Source organism: Ptiloglossa arizonensis, chromosome 9 (assembly GCF_051014685.1).
Source record: "Ptiloglossa arizonensis isolate GNS036 chromosome 9, iyPtiAriz1_principal, whole genome shotgun sequence".
In the NCBI taxonomy this organism is placed as follows: Eukaryota; Metazoa; Arthropoda; class Insecta; order Hymenoptera; family Colletidae; genus Ptiloglossa; species Ptiloglossa arizonensis.
Window position 1 is genome coordinate 11,739,414 of NC_135056.1, and position 15,790 is coordinate 11,755,203.

Here is a 15,790-nt window from a genome sequence, read left to right on the forward strand (position 1 = left end):
ACGAGCCTCGAATCCAGACGATAGCGCGGATAAAAGTACCAACGCGTCTGGTATCAATGTCCAGCCGAATAATAAACACGACGATTCTCGAGTGCGATGGAGGACAATTTTTTTGTTGATAGCCCGAAGTAGATATTTTTTTCACCCTGTCGACGGTTCGAGCACATGTTTTTTTCTCGCGCGTAACAAAAGTTTAGAATCGTCGACGTTGTTCTGCCGTATTGTGCGAACCGGTTGATCAGTTTTATACCTTCCTTCGTTTCCTTTAAAACACTTTGTTCGATATATACGTGTTTCCATATTACAGAGAAATCGATATATTTTACATATTTACCATCGAGCGAACGAAGCAACGAATCAAAGTAACGATCACTCAACAATCAAACCGAATTACACGAATCTCGAGCGTTAGAGAATTAGATTCACAAATAGAACAAAATCGAACTACCCTCGAGCACCAAATCGGACTCAATAAAAGACATTTTCGCGTACCCTTACCGATCAAACGTCGCGACTACGATCGACGAAACGCGGCACAGGATTCGATGCACCCCTATGAAATACGTTTCCTTTAAATTTGTTCTTTCTCTGTTTTTTTTACGTTTACGTTTTACGTTTCGCGAGTCGTAATCGCGACATAAATTTTATCGCCGCATTCGCGATTACGGGCGAACAAAACGGCGGTAAAATCCGAACGAAATACTCGATGTACCGTAATAAATACAGATTATACCGTCAAGAGTATACGGAAGAAACTTTTTACCCGACGATTAATTTGAATTCACTTCGCCGGGTATCTCGTCCCCCTCCCCTCCCTCCCCACGTTACGCGGCTATCTTCCGTTCACGGTGACCACATACTCGAACGACTAAATCAACGCCACCGTTACCCCCACCACGCGGCGTAGCTCTTCTCGGGCACGCCCCTCCGATGTTACTTTCACCGTGAAACGTATTACGTAAGACTCGGTAAACGGAATTACGCCGCGTTGACAGATGCAAACGGGATGAAACTCCGGTTCTACCCCTCCTTTTTCCCTCCCCTCCCCCCACCACTGTCCCGGTGCGTCGCGTCGTTGCCCGCGAACGAAGTCCATCGACTGTTAATCGCATAATCTAATATTTACCACCGCCTCGGTTCTCCCCAGCGGCAACCGCGGCTTACGGCACGGTTTTTCCCCCACTCCTCGGTTCTTCTCCCGGCGCGGTTCCCCCCACTCTCGGGATCGGTCGCCGCCCCCCATTCTCCGAGGAACAATTCCGATCCGTTTTCACGTGCTGCGTGGCCGCTACTTCTATCGTCTCCGATCCTGGCGGTCCTTTCGCAGGAAGCAGCAAGGAACAAAGCGGGGGACGAACTCGCAGGACGGCAGGGGGTAAAGGTAATCCCTATTGTTTCTCCTGTCCCATAAATCCTACTAGCCGCGTCGCCTTCCCGCCTCCTGCGCTTCTACGTTCCCGCTCGCACTTCAGTTACCGACAACACACCCCCGACCATCACCACCGCCGCTGCTACCATCCCTCCTCCCCTTCCACCCCCACCTGCTACAACTCCAGCTATTCTCAATCCCCTTGCTACGCCTTTCTCGGCGGTGTGCTTCGTAAATCTCGGTCCGGCCGTGCTTTACGACACACACGTACTTCCTGGAAGAATACAAGCGATCCTATCTCCGTTTCGGAAGGACTTCAACCCCTTCCACGTTGGACCGCGCTCGAGAGGGTTCGGTTCACGTTCGATCTATCGGACGTTGGGCTTGGGTCTCTTTTGGGACTTCCTGGTTACGCGAATCGCGAACACCGTTGATTTATCGCGGCCAATCGCTACACCGCGATCCGTGAACGTTGCGTTTAAGGGTAGTTTTGCGCTCGGATGCGTCCCCGTGATAAGGGGGCACCGTCGGGAATTTATAATTGAAAACGAGGCGATCGATCGGTTTTAACTTTGTCGTGTTTACCGGCTATTGTCGAGCTGCTCGTACATTTTTGCACATTCACGGAGTTGATCCTTTTTTTTGTTTTAATAATTCTCGGAATTAAATCGTCGGTGGACGATAACGGGTGAGATGAATCGTCGAGACCTTTTTTTCGTTGAGTATAAATTTGTTCGTGGAACAAAGAAAGAAATTTAAAATTAACGGGATGGAATCGCGTTTGAGAGAAATTTAAGCGGGATTTGAAACTCGCGAGTTCTGAAATCGAGAGAGGAAGCTTTCCAAGATTTGTCACGCACATATACTGGTCGGTACGTTCGATAATTTTTTATTAAACAGTTGTTAACGAACAGCATGAAAGTATAATGTAATCGAGTATGCAGATTAGATTGCAATTTTGTTAAGTACGAGTTTGCTCGTCCGTGGTACAAGAATAAACGAAGAAATGTGAAATTAACATTTCGCATTAAATTAACGGTTGGACGTCGCGAAAGCGAAAGAGAAAACTTTCTCGCACGTATTCACCGACATGTATAAATTTACCTACGTTAATACTTTTAATAATTATTTAACAAACAGTGGTCGAGGAATTAATTCCAACCGAGTCCAGCCTTTAAGGTACCTACCCTCGATGTATTTTCTGGACAATTTTCCGTCCACCTCGAATGTCCTCGAATCAAGATTTCTCGAAACGCGTGACTCGAATCTCGCTATCTGCAGAGGCCGAGCGCCTTTCAAAAATTCGTGGCGCTACCCTAAGTTATACACGGCGTTTCTACAACGGTGTTTACGAGCCATAAAGATTTCAGAGGGGTACTTGAGACTCCTGACACGCAGACGGGGTTGTTTCTCCGGTAATATCGACTGAGGGCGACAACTAATTTACGACACTAATCTCTGTTCCCTCGTCGTACACACCGCGAGTACATTCGACCGTGTATTCGTCGGAATTATGCAACAAAGTATCCCCCACTTATTTTAGTTTTGACGGTTCGTGACGGTTGCTCGATCAATAAGCACTAACGTCCAAAGTGTTATTTTTATTCCTCGATATCGCTTATTTATCGGTCCCGTTGGAACGTTCCGTTCCGTACCGAACGAACGAAACGGTTGAAACCGGTGAACGCTCGCGCTGCAAAACGGCGAAGTGTCACGACATAAAAAAAAAAAAAAAAAAGAAATCTCAATTTCGGTCAATCCCGTCGTTTTCGTATCGCACCGCCATTCGCAACGGTTTCGAGCTTTAACAATCCGCGAACGGTATTTTTGTCACCTTGGCTCGAAAACGGAGAACAATTTCTGAACCGGCCATTAGTATTTCGTTAAAAATGCAACGGTAAACATGTCACACGCGGTGAAGTGCATTTGCCGCATTGGTTTATTCACGAGTCGCGAAAGGAACGCGTGACAAACCGCCGCGATCAAGAATTTGTTCTACTTCGCTAAATTTAACACTGGAAAACTTTAAACCGTCCCTCTGTCGTTCCTCCCTCGTATATATGTGTGTGTGTCGCGTTGCCCGAAACGATGTGAAAGATTGATAACATCGGTGAAATAAATCTATCGTTAGCCGGGATCGCGCAGCGTTTCCGAGCGTCTGACTCCCGAGCGCCGCCAAAACGGGTTTCCAATAAGCTCGCGCAATAACTGCAACGCGGGTGAAACGCGTCGAATTAATTCCGTGGCTCTGCCCCCATGGAGGCGTGCGCTAATTAACACGTTTTTATTGAAATTGCAGATCGAGGACGCTATGCTGATGTTCGACAAGCAGACCAACAGGCACAGAGGTGAGTTCGAAATTTGTGATTTTCTCGGGGGCCGGTTTCTACCGTGCCCTCCACCGCCCCCTCCCCTCTGCCCCACCACCATCAGCCGTGGCGATACAATAATTCGACGGCCGGTAATGACTGTTTAATCACCGATGATCGTTAAAACGCGAGCCGGAGTTGCTGACTGAGCGCAACCGAAATTTTCGGTGCGCGTTGGCGCACACGTGGCGCGGTGGAGGGGGGCACGGGGGGCGGGGGCGCCACCCCATCGCGCGCAAATATGTTGAAAATATGGTCGAGACTATTCTATTTAGCGAGTCAATAATACCGGCCGTTTCGCTCGCGGAGATCGCGAATCGGGTAATTAACGAGCTGGCTCGAAACTATAATTAGTGATTACGGTAATACGCGACGCCAATGCGCCAACGTCGGTACGGTCGAAGATAAATAACATTAATTTGACGCTGCGATCAATCGGGACGTTAATCACGGCCGGTGATTGCGCGATTCAACGTTGCAGACCCGTGCTTCTTGCGATTTTCGATCGTTCGCTCGTCGTCGCCACCTTCGTGTTCTCGACTCGATGGCGGCACCGCAACACGACAGAATTCGGCCCCCCTTTACAATGAAATTTCAATCATTTCTGGGGCTCTTTTACCTGCAGGAACAACGGGATAAAGTTTTCAAAATCTTCGAGAGAAGAGAGATCGAATTTGATATTTGGGAAGAGACAATTGGTTTTATTTGTAATTGGAATTGGGAAAAGATTTGGCCATTGCTTCTGGTTACGCTGTTGTATACTTGACCTCTTTGGGCCTGATTGTACGGGTATATATTATGGATTTTATGGTTGTTTTTGGGTAGAAAAGTATTCATTTCTCCGTCGAAGAAGATTACAAATATTTGATTAAAGATTAAGGATCGAAAGCTTTCCTCGATTATCCGAGATATGAAAATTTCAAAGGAGGTAATTTTTGTATTCGACTATATTTATCAAAATAAAAATAACTCAAGAATGCTTCGTTTGATCAGAGGAAGATATTCAGGACCGAAGAGGTTCGAGGGGGCTGTATAATTATAAAATTAAATCTTACAGGAATGTATTATCCGACGACTTTAATAAGATCCCCAAAGGGAGTGGCCTAGCTAAGGAGGCGGAGCTAAGTCTGTCACCTACTGCTATACTCAACTTACCGTTTATCGTCTTATATTCTTAAAAACCAAGTGAATCGTTTTCGACCCCGTGAATCTTATTTACGTTCTCGGATAATACAACATCGTCGAGTGCAAATATCTTCGACAATTTACCGAAGATTTCACTCGGAATACAAAGCCTCGTACGAACGTACGACTCGCTCCGAATACTCGATTCATACTTCTCGAAATAATTCATATCGCATGTCCTGTGAATCGTCTGTTCACCATACGGGTTACGAGGCATTGATGCAACGGAACCCATCATTTTTTAACAGGAAACATCGATTTCTCTCCATCGAATGTTTCCTCGAGGAAGCATCGAGGAACAAACGTACGAAATTCGAACCGACCTTGGCGTTCGTTCGAAAAAAAAAAAAAAAAAAAGAGTGAAACAGAAATAGAAGATGAAAGATGCGTTATGCTAATTTTATACGTTCCGTTTTGGATTCTAATCGAGCCAGGATGAATTCACGTTTTCGTACTTTCCCCGCGAATGGAATTCCACCGGTCGTTTATACACGTACGCGGACGGTATGTAAATGCTCGTTCCGCTTCGATTCTTGGCACGCGTCGTTTCTTTTATTCTTTATGTTAATCGCACCTGAATAAAAGCCCGCGGTAACCGGCCACCACGGTCGTCTATTGTTACGCGTGACGCGATCGGCTGAAATTCAAAGCCGCCTTGTAGTTTTTGCGGCTCTTCGACGCCTACGTAGTCGTCTGATAACGCTCGTGTCAAGAAATTCCTCTCGTCCACGACTGGCAGGGGACTTCCCTACCGTGTTATCGTTCGATCGCTCGAAAACGCGTTGAAAACTTTCTGCTGGCGACGAAACACCCTAAACACGTTTCGAGGTCGTGTATAATATGATAAACAATTGCGTCGTCTCTGTGGTGAATTAACCAATCTCGATCATATTGAAGGTACGAACTAATAGCTAGGTATACACTGGGGCTCTTTCCGTGATAGAAATGTATTCTGTATGGAAAAAATCTTAATTAGTGCAACGCGAAAGAATTTTTATCGTTTCGTGTATTTTATCGCATCATTATCTCATGTTCTCCGTTAGAGGGTAACGGAGGAATTACTCTTGTATATTGAGAGGATATAATGAGAGAAAAATATTATAAATCTTTTGAAACTTAATGTAGACCGTGTTATCAATAATCGTTGAGTAGGATCATGCGTTTTGTAGGATTCGTGGTGTCTCAAGGGAACAACCATGTAACACAAAATATCGTATTAAGCTGATGTCGATGGGAAGATTTCTACAATCTTGATCGCTTGGGTTGATATTATTTTCTAAAAATTAAAATTCAAAGGAGCTTTTTTCCATATTACAGCTATTAGATACCGTAAAAGGGTACAACCGTAACAAAAAATATCGTATTAAGCTGATGTCGATGGGAAGGTTTCTACAATCTTGATCGCTTGGGTTGATATTATTTTTTAAAAATTAAAGTTCAAAGGATCTTTTTTCCATATTACAGCCGGAAAAGAGTTTCCTCGATCTCTTGAACAAAAATGGAAACAGAGTGACGAGTTTGGAGACTCGAAGGGTTGAAACGGTTTCGAAAATAACTTCGGTTATTTATAACCGGGGTCGATAATAACTAAACGGTTTCAAACTGTCGTATATCGATTCTGATTGAAACAGTTACGAGAACCGAAAAAATGTCAGATATATCGGTTCTGTAACTTTTATTTCTCGGAGCTGTATCGATCACGGTTCTCAGTTCTTATTGCATTTCTTAAAACGTTGATACGTATATGGAACGTTTTAAGTAGTGTGTTAAATATTTCAAAGATATTTAAAAAATTCATCCTTGGAAATTATTTGTAGACATTTCAATTATTCACGACTTTGTCCCAATTTCGTCTTATAATTAATACACGGTTAATGTTGCGAGAACACTGTTGGCAAATGGAATCGTCTGTTTCGTACAGGAATATACAAATCGCGTATCAATATTATGTAGTACCGAACCGTCATCAATATCGAACCGAAAAATAACAGAACCGATATAATAGCATATCAACTTATAGAATCCGCATAATAACAATTATAAAATCGATAAAATATCCGTTTCTTCGAAACCGACTATATTCGTAACATAGTGACAACAATTTTTCGGTTCTCGTGACCGTTTCGAGAGCCGAGATCGATGTTGTAACTGTTCTCGAGCCCGGTCCCAAACCCCTACCACGAATGGAGTAAACGAGAAACGTACCGAGCCGAGGATCGATCCTTCGTGTTCCCTCGAAAGTTTAATTTCTTGCTGCGGCACGACCAGTTTCCGACCCACCGCACTGTACATGGCCGAAAGCGCTCATAACAGAAGTGACGGACAACCGGTTCGGTTACGAGAGCCGTGTACATCGGGGGCGCACGAGAGATCCGCTAAAGTCAAATAGAAGCAGTTACAGCGACGCTTCGCGAAATGAGATCGTTCGATCGGAATACGACCGAGGGACTGGGTACACTCGACCTCGGGATGAATGAAATATCAGACTGCTAATGTAATATATACCCCGGCTCGAGTCTCTCTCTCTCGCCTCCGTCTACAGTGAGAAAAGAGAGACACAGAGAGACAGAACAAGAGAGAGAGAGAGAGAGAGAGAGAGAGAAATACGAATGGCAAGGGTCTCGCTGTCACGAGCTTGGATCCATTCACGTCGTTGCTTCAATGGGGTCGATAATCGTCAGCGATCGAGTTACCCCACCCGACCGATAATCGGGAGTCTCTCTATCTTTTTTAACGGTATCCTACCTCGTCTCGTCCACCCCCCAACCCCACCCACCGTCTGCCCCCCGTCTCTTCAATCCCCCTCGATTTCCATCCCTTCTGCTCTTCAGTAGAGTGCCTGCCGGGTCTCAGTGATAGATTCTAATATCGCTTATGAAAAATAGGGGCAAATGGGATATGAAAGCTGGCTCCCTTCAATGCCACAGGGGTTTCCCGCTGCCTCGAGGGGTGGAAAAAGGAGGGTTCGAGAGCCCGCGGAGTTAGCGGGAGAACGGGACGCAGCGACGGGGAAGAGAGAGGAGGAATCAGAGAAAGAGAGAAATAGAGAGAGAGAGAGAGATGTGTTGCTCGTCTCAGCAAACGGACGACAGCGACGAAAGGAGTAGGTGAAATAGCGGTGTACCTCTGGCGAAGAAAGAGGAGGAGAGATTCAACGCGGAGGAGGGGAGGGTGTGGAGGTGGTAGTCGGTGGTGAAGGAGGAAAGGGGGAATGGAAGAAAGAGGAGCGAACACCGCCAAGGAAGGAGAGAGACGCGGAAGGCTCTTTCAAAGCGGCGCGTAATCTCTCTCGCGATGACATCCAATACCATCCCCGTCGGACGAGTCTGCGAATCTCAAACCTCGAACATCACTGCTCTCCGGCAGATTTCACAATATGGTACTTCCATAGCCGGTCTGTGACCCCTAAGGGGATTATTGTCGGATTTTCTGTGAACGTTGCGCGAGCAACTTCGGCCGCAATCAACGAGACACCGATGGATCTTACTCGCTGCTGGCCACCGGTTTCCTCGTCCCTCTCGTGCACCAGTCCCGATGTCTACCAGTTGCACCGTCTCACGGTCGCATACCAGGTCCACCCGGTGCATCATCCGCCACGAGTATCCAGAGGTGTTCTTTTTTCGAAGCGTGACGGTGATCGTCGATGCATTTGGAGGTTTTTGGAAGGTAATTCCCCGAGGAGGTACGAAGTCTTTCCGAGCGTGTACTCGTCACGAGTACGATGACGAGTCAATGGCGGCGAAGAGTAGGTAAACGGTTAGGAAGTGGAACGAGAGTTTCTTTATCGGCATTAGTTAATGATTGTCTTGTGGAAGAATTGTATGGTAATTTTTGAAGAGGAATCTTCAATCCGTAGACAGGAGTCCTCGAGTATTGTTCACGAAGCCTTCTCGACAAATTGTATCTTCGAAACTATTGGTTTGGAAAGTCATTTCGTTTTCCAAAATGGGGGATATATAATTTAATACAATGTTTATATATTCTAAAGAAATCGTGTTTCATTCTCACCAATAAAACGAAATGACTTTCCGAACAACCCAATATAGTTATGTCGATCGTTGATGCGTACATGGGGCGCGTATTGGGTAAAAATTGCGCGTAACAATTAAATAATGCCTGTGATAATTAAATCTATCCTTTTCCTTCTCGGTCCTCGGTTTTCCCAAGTTCAAATGTCTCGATGCAACACCATTGCGTAATAATTCTCGAAGAGGAGAACCTTCGATAGGTAGAGTTCCTCAGTATTATTTACCAAGTCTCGCTGACAAATCGTGTCCTCGAAACTGTAACCGTTTTAATTCTAAATAGTCACGTAGAACATGTATCGGGTGCAAATTACGCGTAACAATGTCAATATATTTATCTAATAACTTCCTTGATGTTGAAGCAGAAGTGTACGATAATTCTCGAAAAGGAATCTTTATTAACCCTTTTCACTCGAGGCTTCTTTGTTACCAGAAACCGACGCCTCGAGAAAATCCTTCAAGTCGTGAAATGAATCCGGAATGGAACATTTGTACATACTCCGCACACATGCGTTTACACTCTACAAGAACGTAATATTTAAATTCCAATTTGAATTCCAAACCACGAAATTTTTCCAAATCGAAAATAGTACAGTGAATTAGACGGCGACCGAGGATCTCCTCACGAGTCCAAAGGGTTAAATCTTCAATCGTCCTCGAGTGTCGTTTCCAAAGATTCCCTAAGAATTGTTCTCCTCCGGTAAATTGCACAAAGTACGTTCACGATATCGGTAATTAAACCTATCCTTTTCGTTCCTCAATTTTCTCAACTTGAAACGTCTCGAAGTTCCCCCGACATCGTTGCGTAATAATTCTCGAATGCCCGTAGAGTTTCCCAAGTATTATTTACCGAGTTTGGCAACTCGTGTCCTCGAAAGCGTACCAGTTTCAATCGTAAATAGATGGGACGTGGCCAGGTTATTTGGTTCGAGTTACGCCTAGCGATGCTTACGATAATTAAATCTATTCTCATGGTCCATATCTCGAACGCGAGAGTATCCGCACAAAGACAACCCCCGAAGGAAAGAGCGCGTTCCGGCCATTTCATAACGGGTTGGAATATTCCCACGCGAGGTTGCACAGTTTCCCGGCGAGCGTGCGAGTAACACGGCAAGCCAAAAAGTGACTTCCTTTACACCGAGCCGAAGTGTAAAACGTACGTCGATCGGGGAATAAAGGGCGGATAGAGATCCTTTGCCGTGAGCGAGATCGTTCCTTTGATAGTCGACAACGACGGGGGTGTGTGGGCGTGGGCTAGGCGGTGGGACGGTGGTGGCTTCAAGGTCGTAACGTCCTCTAACCCAGATTCGATTTCGATCTGCGAGGATCGAGCGGTACGACGGGCACGGGCGCGGAACAACGAGCAGGGTGTACGGGCAGGGGGCGGGACAGGAGGGTGGGTTGGAGGGGTGCCGCTCGTGGAATTACAAAGAGAGATCCTTGTCGATGTTCGAGGCGACCTCTTTACGTCCAAATCCCCGAAGAAGTTGCCTCCGTGAAAGAAGAATCCGAGCGTTTCCGGACAATTTCGAGTCCCGCAGCGAGCTATGATTTCCACGCGGATGGGCAAGCTGCAATTGCAGCAAAGCGTGTCTTCTCTCTAGCGTGGCAGCCGGCGAAGAGGCGCGACTATAGCTCGAGGCGCGATTATCCAAGCTTCGCTGGCCAAAGGATTTTCTCTTCGTGAGCTCCACCCTTACGCGCGCGCGGCGCGAGAGGAGAGCTACGGGGGAGATCGGGGACGATGGGGGACGAAGGGGAACGGTGTGTGGGGGGCACCTATAAGGCTGAGCACAAGCCACGGTCCGTAGCCTCGCTTCTCGGCTCGTACAGACACACGTCGGGCTCGTTCGCGTGTATTTGCACACGGAGGCGCGCGTTTATATACTCCATGGGGTGGTAAGGGGGTCGAGGGGCCCATGTGTTTGCGCGTGTACCTTGTCATAAATTGCTGGCACATTGCTCCAGCACGGAACGTATGTGTTCCTGTACGCCCCCAGGACACCCGTTTCTCTCTATCGCTTTCGAGGTCTCTTTCTCCTTCTCTCTCACTCTCTCTCTCCCTCTCTCCCTCTCTTTCTTTCTCTCTCTCTTTCGATCTCTCTCTCTCTCTGTCCTTCCTGATTGCCTACCGGCGGTGCTTCCAAAAGAAGGACTCGTTTACTCATGCGTGAACACGCGTCAAAAGGACGTCCACCTTCAATCGTTCATTGAATCCCGGTTCGTGCATCGCCGGGCGATCGAGGATCGGGAGAAGATTCGATCTGGCCCCGGGGAAAATTGTGCTCGAAGTAACCACGTTCCACGGAGTCGATCGACGATTTTCCTTCGAACGAGAATTCCCCCCTTCCAAACCACCCGTTCGCCGTCCCACTCAGGTTCGCCTCTTAGGATTACGCACTTAAATTCCCGGAAAATTGTTTGCGGTCTTGGCTGGCCGTTTATCTACGAACGTTTCGAACCGACGGTTTTCGATCTTCGATAATCGAATATGAGCATAATTTTCTAATAGTTTTCCGCGGGGAAACTGGTCTCGGAATTTTCCATCTTTGCGTTGGAGAAGAAAAAATTCTAGCCAAAGATCTCCTTCTGGGATGCAATTTTTCCTCCGTATCGGCTTTTCGTATTTTTAGCTCAGAGAAGAGCTACAGCTCGTCTCAGGTTCCAGAGTCATCCTGTATAGTAACCGAGAGAGCATACGTTGGCTAATTGAAAGTTCCTCCACGGTATTTGATAACCTCGACCCAAAGAAATCTGTCCTCCAGTAATCAAAGCACTGTAAATTTTCTTCTTCTCTTCCAAAGAGATCACTTTTCCCACATTCGAGCCACCAATCGAATCGTTCTTTCATTATCCACCCGAAACGGTACCCTAATCTTTCGAAAAGAATCCATAGCCAAAGTTCACCGGTTCTCGAAACCAGCTCGGACATTTTCGCTCGGCTCGGTCATGAACAACCCGAGCTGGATTTCCAACCTCGCACCTAGCCGAGGTCAAACGGTCCCTCGAAGAATCAGCGCGCGGGCCCTCCTCCTCCTCCTCCTCCTCCTGCTGACAATCTAATCGCGACAGACGAACCGCGTCACAAAGTCTCGACTTAACGAACCACGGAAATTCCCCCAGTCTCCTACCATAGGGCGGTGTGTGTTTGTGTGTATGTGCGGGTGGATGCAATTACCCGGGGCGGGGTTAGGTTTCCTCTCCGGTGGACAAGGAGAATCTCTCTCTCTCTCTCTCTCTCCTCTCTCTCTCTCTTTCGCTCTCTCTCTGCCCCCGCTCGCGGAAGACGGAGAACTCGTGGAAGCTACCGCCGGCGCTCGCTCGCTCGCTGTCGCGGCGACCGGATATGTTATGCCGGGTTTGACGTAATCCTGGGAGCCCCGGAGAGCTAGCGCTCGGACGGGCACGGAACTCGAGGAAAGGGTGGGGAGTCGTTTCCGCGGCCGAGTCGTCCGGGTGGGGGTAGAGAAATTCGCGCTCCGTGGAGTCGGGTGGGCGGAGTGGGGGACAACTCGCGTGGCGCGCGGTAAACCGTACCCGCCAACTTCGGCACGTATGCACGCTGCGAGCCCCCCCTTAACCGCTCGCCTCCCCGCGCCCAACGCTATCCCGTTTCTCCGGCTCGAATAGTTCCGCTCGACCCGCCGAACTTCCTTGCCGGATCGGTCCGAAATAGTTTCGAAGCTGTTTCTAGCACTCGGTTCGGTTGTCCGCCGTTCAAGCCGCCCCCGCTCCACCCCCTCCTTGTGTTCCATCGTTGCACGGCTCTGTGAACGGCGCCACGGGCCTCCACTGTAACTTCTAAGATCACCTACCACCAACACCGCGCGCCAGCCGTTCGCCGCGGAATCGCCGCTCCGAGCCGCTTCTAGCCGAGCGGAAACCCGAGATTGATTTCCACGGAGTTCCGCGTTGTCGGTTCCCGATTGGTAATTGCACCGACTTGCGATCGATAGCCACCACCCCCCTCTCGCCCTCGCCCTCTCTTTGTGTTCCCGTTTGAAAGGCACGCGTAACCTACGGAAACGTTTCGCGCGGATTTTGTACTCGCGAGCGGACAACGTGACACGTCGGTGTGTTTGAGAAATTTTCGTGGGTGGGGACACGAGCACGTGGACGTTGGGTTACTTTTGGAGGCGGAGTTCGCGTATCGGGGAGAAAGTTCGCCAACGGGGACATATTCGATGAGGGGGACTCTAAGATTTTTGAAGATTGAACGTTTGGTGGGCAGGAGTCTGAGATTTTTGAATGTTGGAAATTTGAGTAATGGAATCTTTGAAATTTTTCAAGATTGGGATGTTTTGTAAGGGATTGAACGTTTCGAAGATTCGAGTTAAGGGTAGTTTACAACGAAACGTAATTCTTCCTTCGGAGACTGTTTTCCAGACCCATGTTTACCGAAAAGAGCGCTAGGAATACCCAAAATTTGGGCCATCCGTTTTGAAATACCCCGAACAGAATTCTCTTATTTAACGAATCTTCCGTCCTCCTGGTTAATCAAATCGAAAGTTACTCACGCGTCCGATTTATTCTCGTCCACGAGCGCAACTTAACAGCTTCTCCGAACTAACGGTGGAATTACTTCGTATCGCGGGAAACATCGATACCTCGATAAACGTAACGTTCGAATTTTCGCGAGAAATCGACGAAAAATTTCCGAAACGAGGCTGGATGCACTCGAAACGTGCACAAACACGCGGAACGTCACGTGAACGTCACAGGTACGTCAGAGGGTTGAATTATGGAGGGTTAAAAATTTCCGGTATTCGTCGAAGCGTGTTGAAAAGTTTTCCCCCGTGGTGCACAGGGTTGATGCGAGCTCTCATGAAAATATCGTGTCTTTTATGAAGGATCTCGCGTCGCGGAAAATTTTTCCCTCTCAGTCGGGGTTTCAGTCGGTCAAAGAAACTCTCGAGGCATCGCCTTTTGGGAGCAGGCACCAACGCCTGGCGAGTATCTGCCTCCGAGCGGAGTATCAGAATAGGGTTTTGCGCGTCGTTGCAACTTTCGAAAACTCCGCCGTGGAAGTCGCCCAGCCACTGCTTGGAAACTTCTGAACGATGGATGGTTCCAGGTCGTGGATGTTACGTAAAGGATCAGGGTCGCTTACCATCGCCATCCAATTCAGCCTAAATATGTCGCTAGCTCCTATACCCATCCCCCTCCCCCACGACGTTCCCGTTTTACCCCGGGTCTCTGAGAATTATCGACGATTTCCTATTTCGAGATCCGACGTCAGGCAGCTGAGCACGCCGGGGACGGACTCGACTTATCGGTCAACGCGAACAAGGCACGAAGTTGGTTTATCTGACCGTGATTCGGAGCTGACTCCTTGGAATTTGTCAGGCGATAGAACCCCGCGATAGGGAGCGAAATCGAGGAATAAACTTCGTCGATTTACCGTAGACGGTAAACTCTGTACAATGCACACTTGAACGGGCTTGAAATTTATACAATTTAAATATTTCTTAAAAGAATAAGAGTAACCCTCGTTCGAGCGCATCGTCGATACGGAGAAAGGTAGATCGAGTTTTTGACAACGTACGAGTGTGAACGTTGTTGCGATTACGACTCCAGCGTGTGAAAATTGCAATACCGAGTGTAAACTTTACGCGCGCGTAGGAATTATCGAAAGGATGACAGAGGTATTACGTAATTTCTAATTGCGAAGTGAATAGGTTTTTATTTGATTTATCATCACTCGATTCTCAATTCGTTCCAATTCTTTCGAAGCATGGATGTATCTTTAAATAGATACACAAACAGCGGTGCTTTCCAATTTATATAGAAGCTACAAAAATACCTCGGAATCGAGTCCACGTGTATCAACGATTCTATCGTGAATTTTTGAACACTCTGTACACCGATATTACCAACGTTGATACGTACTTGATCATCGTTGCCGTTGATTAATATTGTCTTCGCGGCTTAACTTATAATTTAATTTGGAACTTAATGAACTCCCAATCGCTCTTGGTACGTTAAACTTGACTCGAGAACGAAATTTAAGCGGTGACGTAGCAACGAGGAACGGTTATTTGTCTCGTGAAAAATGTTGAGCACACCTGTACGGTATTAGTGGAAAGTAGCAAACTTGGTGTGGACTCGATTAACATTGTTCCAGAATGCAACTGTATTTTAAAATCGAATTCTAAATTTACAATCATTAAAGCGTTTCGCGAAAGATTGCGCAATTTGGTTACTTGGATACCTGGTTATTTTCAAAGTACCTTAAGAATAACATCTCCCTGAAAAGATCTTTTCGCCCGGATTACGAAAATATATCTCCCATTTCTTTTACCTCGTTTCGTGTATTTCTGGAACGAGTTCGACGCTTTCGTGCAGCAACTGCGAGAAACAAAACATGATTTCATAATTAAAACTATAATTCGCCCAATATACAATCGAGCCTTGGATCACGATTAAAAATATACCTACCGATGACGCACACTCGCACTATCATCGTGCCTATCCAAAGAACCAACATAATACATACGAATATAATTTCAAAAGGATAGAAACCATAAATCGTCGCACAAAATTGCATTTCGTTGCAACGATCCATAAATTATTGCTTCAAAATTCTACTTTCCGAGTGAATCGTCTAACAGCAAAATTTAACATTCAAATCCAAAAAGCTGAGAAAGTCTCGCAACGATAATCGAATCGTCGAAGACGTTCAAAAATCGTTTCCGAGTTTACACAAGACTGTTCGCTAAGTCGACCAAAAACCGCGATACGACGAGCGATTTCGAAATCACAGCGCTCGAAAAATGAGCTTCCAGGGTCGATTCCGCCCCGAGGGCTGTTACCACGACCAGAAGAATCGGTTTCGCATCGAG

The 15,790-nt window shown here is 47.0% G+C and overlaps 1 protein-coding gene across 8 annotated transcripts in view; it reads left to right on the forward strand.

The window, feature by feature from the left end:
- Positions 1 to 15,790, forward strand: part of Rbp6 (RNA-binding protein 6) — a 1,213,208-nt gene that overhangs the window by 1,017,881 nt on the left and 179,537 nt on the right. For all 8 annotated transcript variants that reach the window (XM_076319893.1, XM_076319892.1, XM_076319894.1 and 5 more), the window contains one exon: positions 3,669 to 3,717. In XM_076319893.1, the coding sequence (XP_076176008.1) occupies positions 3,669 to 3,717 (49 nt within the window). The remainder of the gene's footprint in view (positions 1 to 3,668; positions 3,718 to 15,790) is intronic.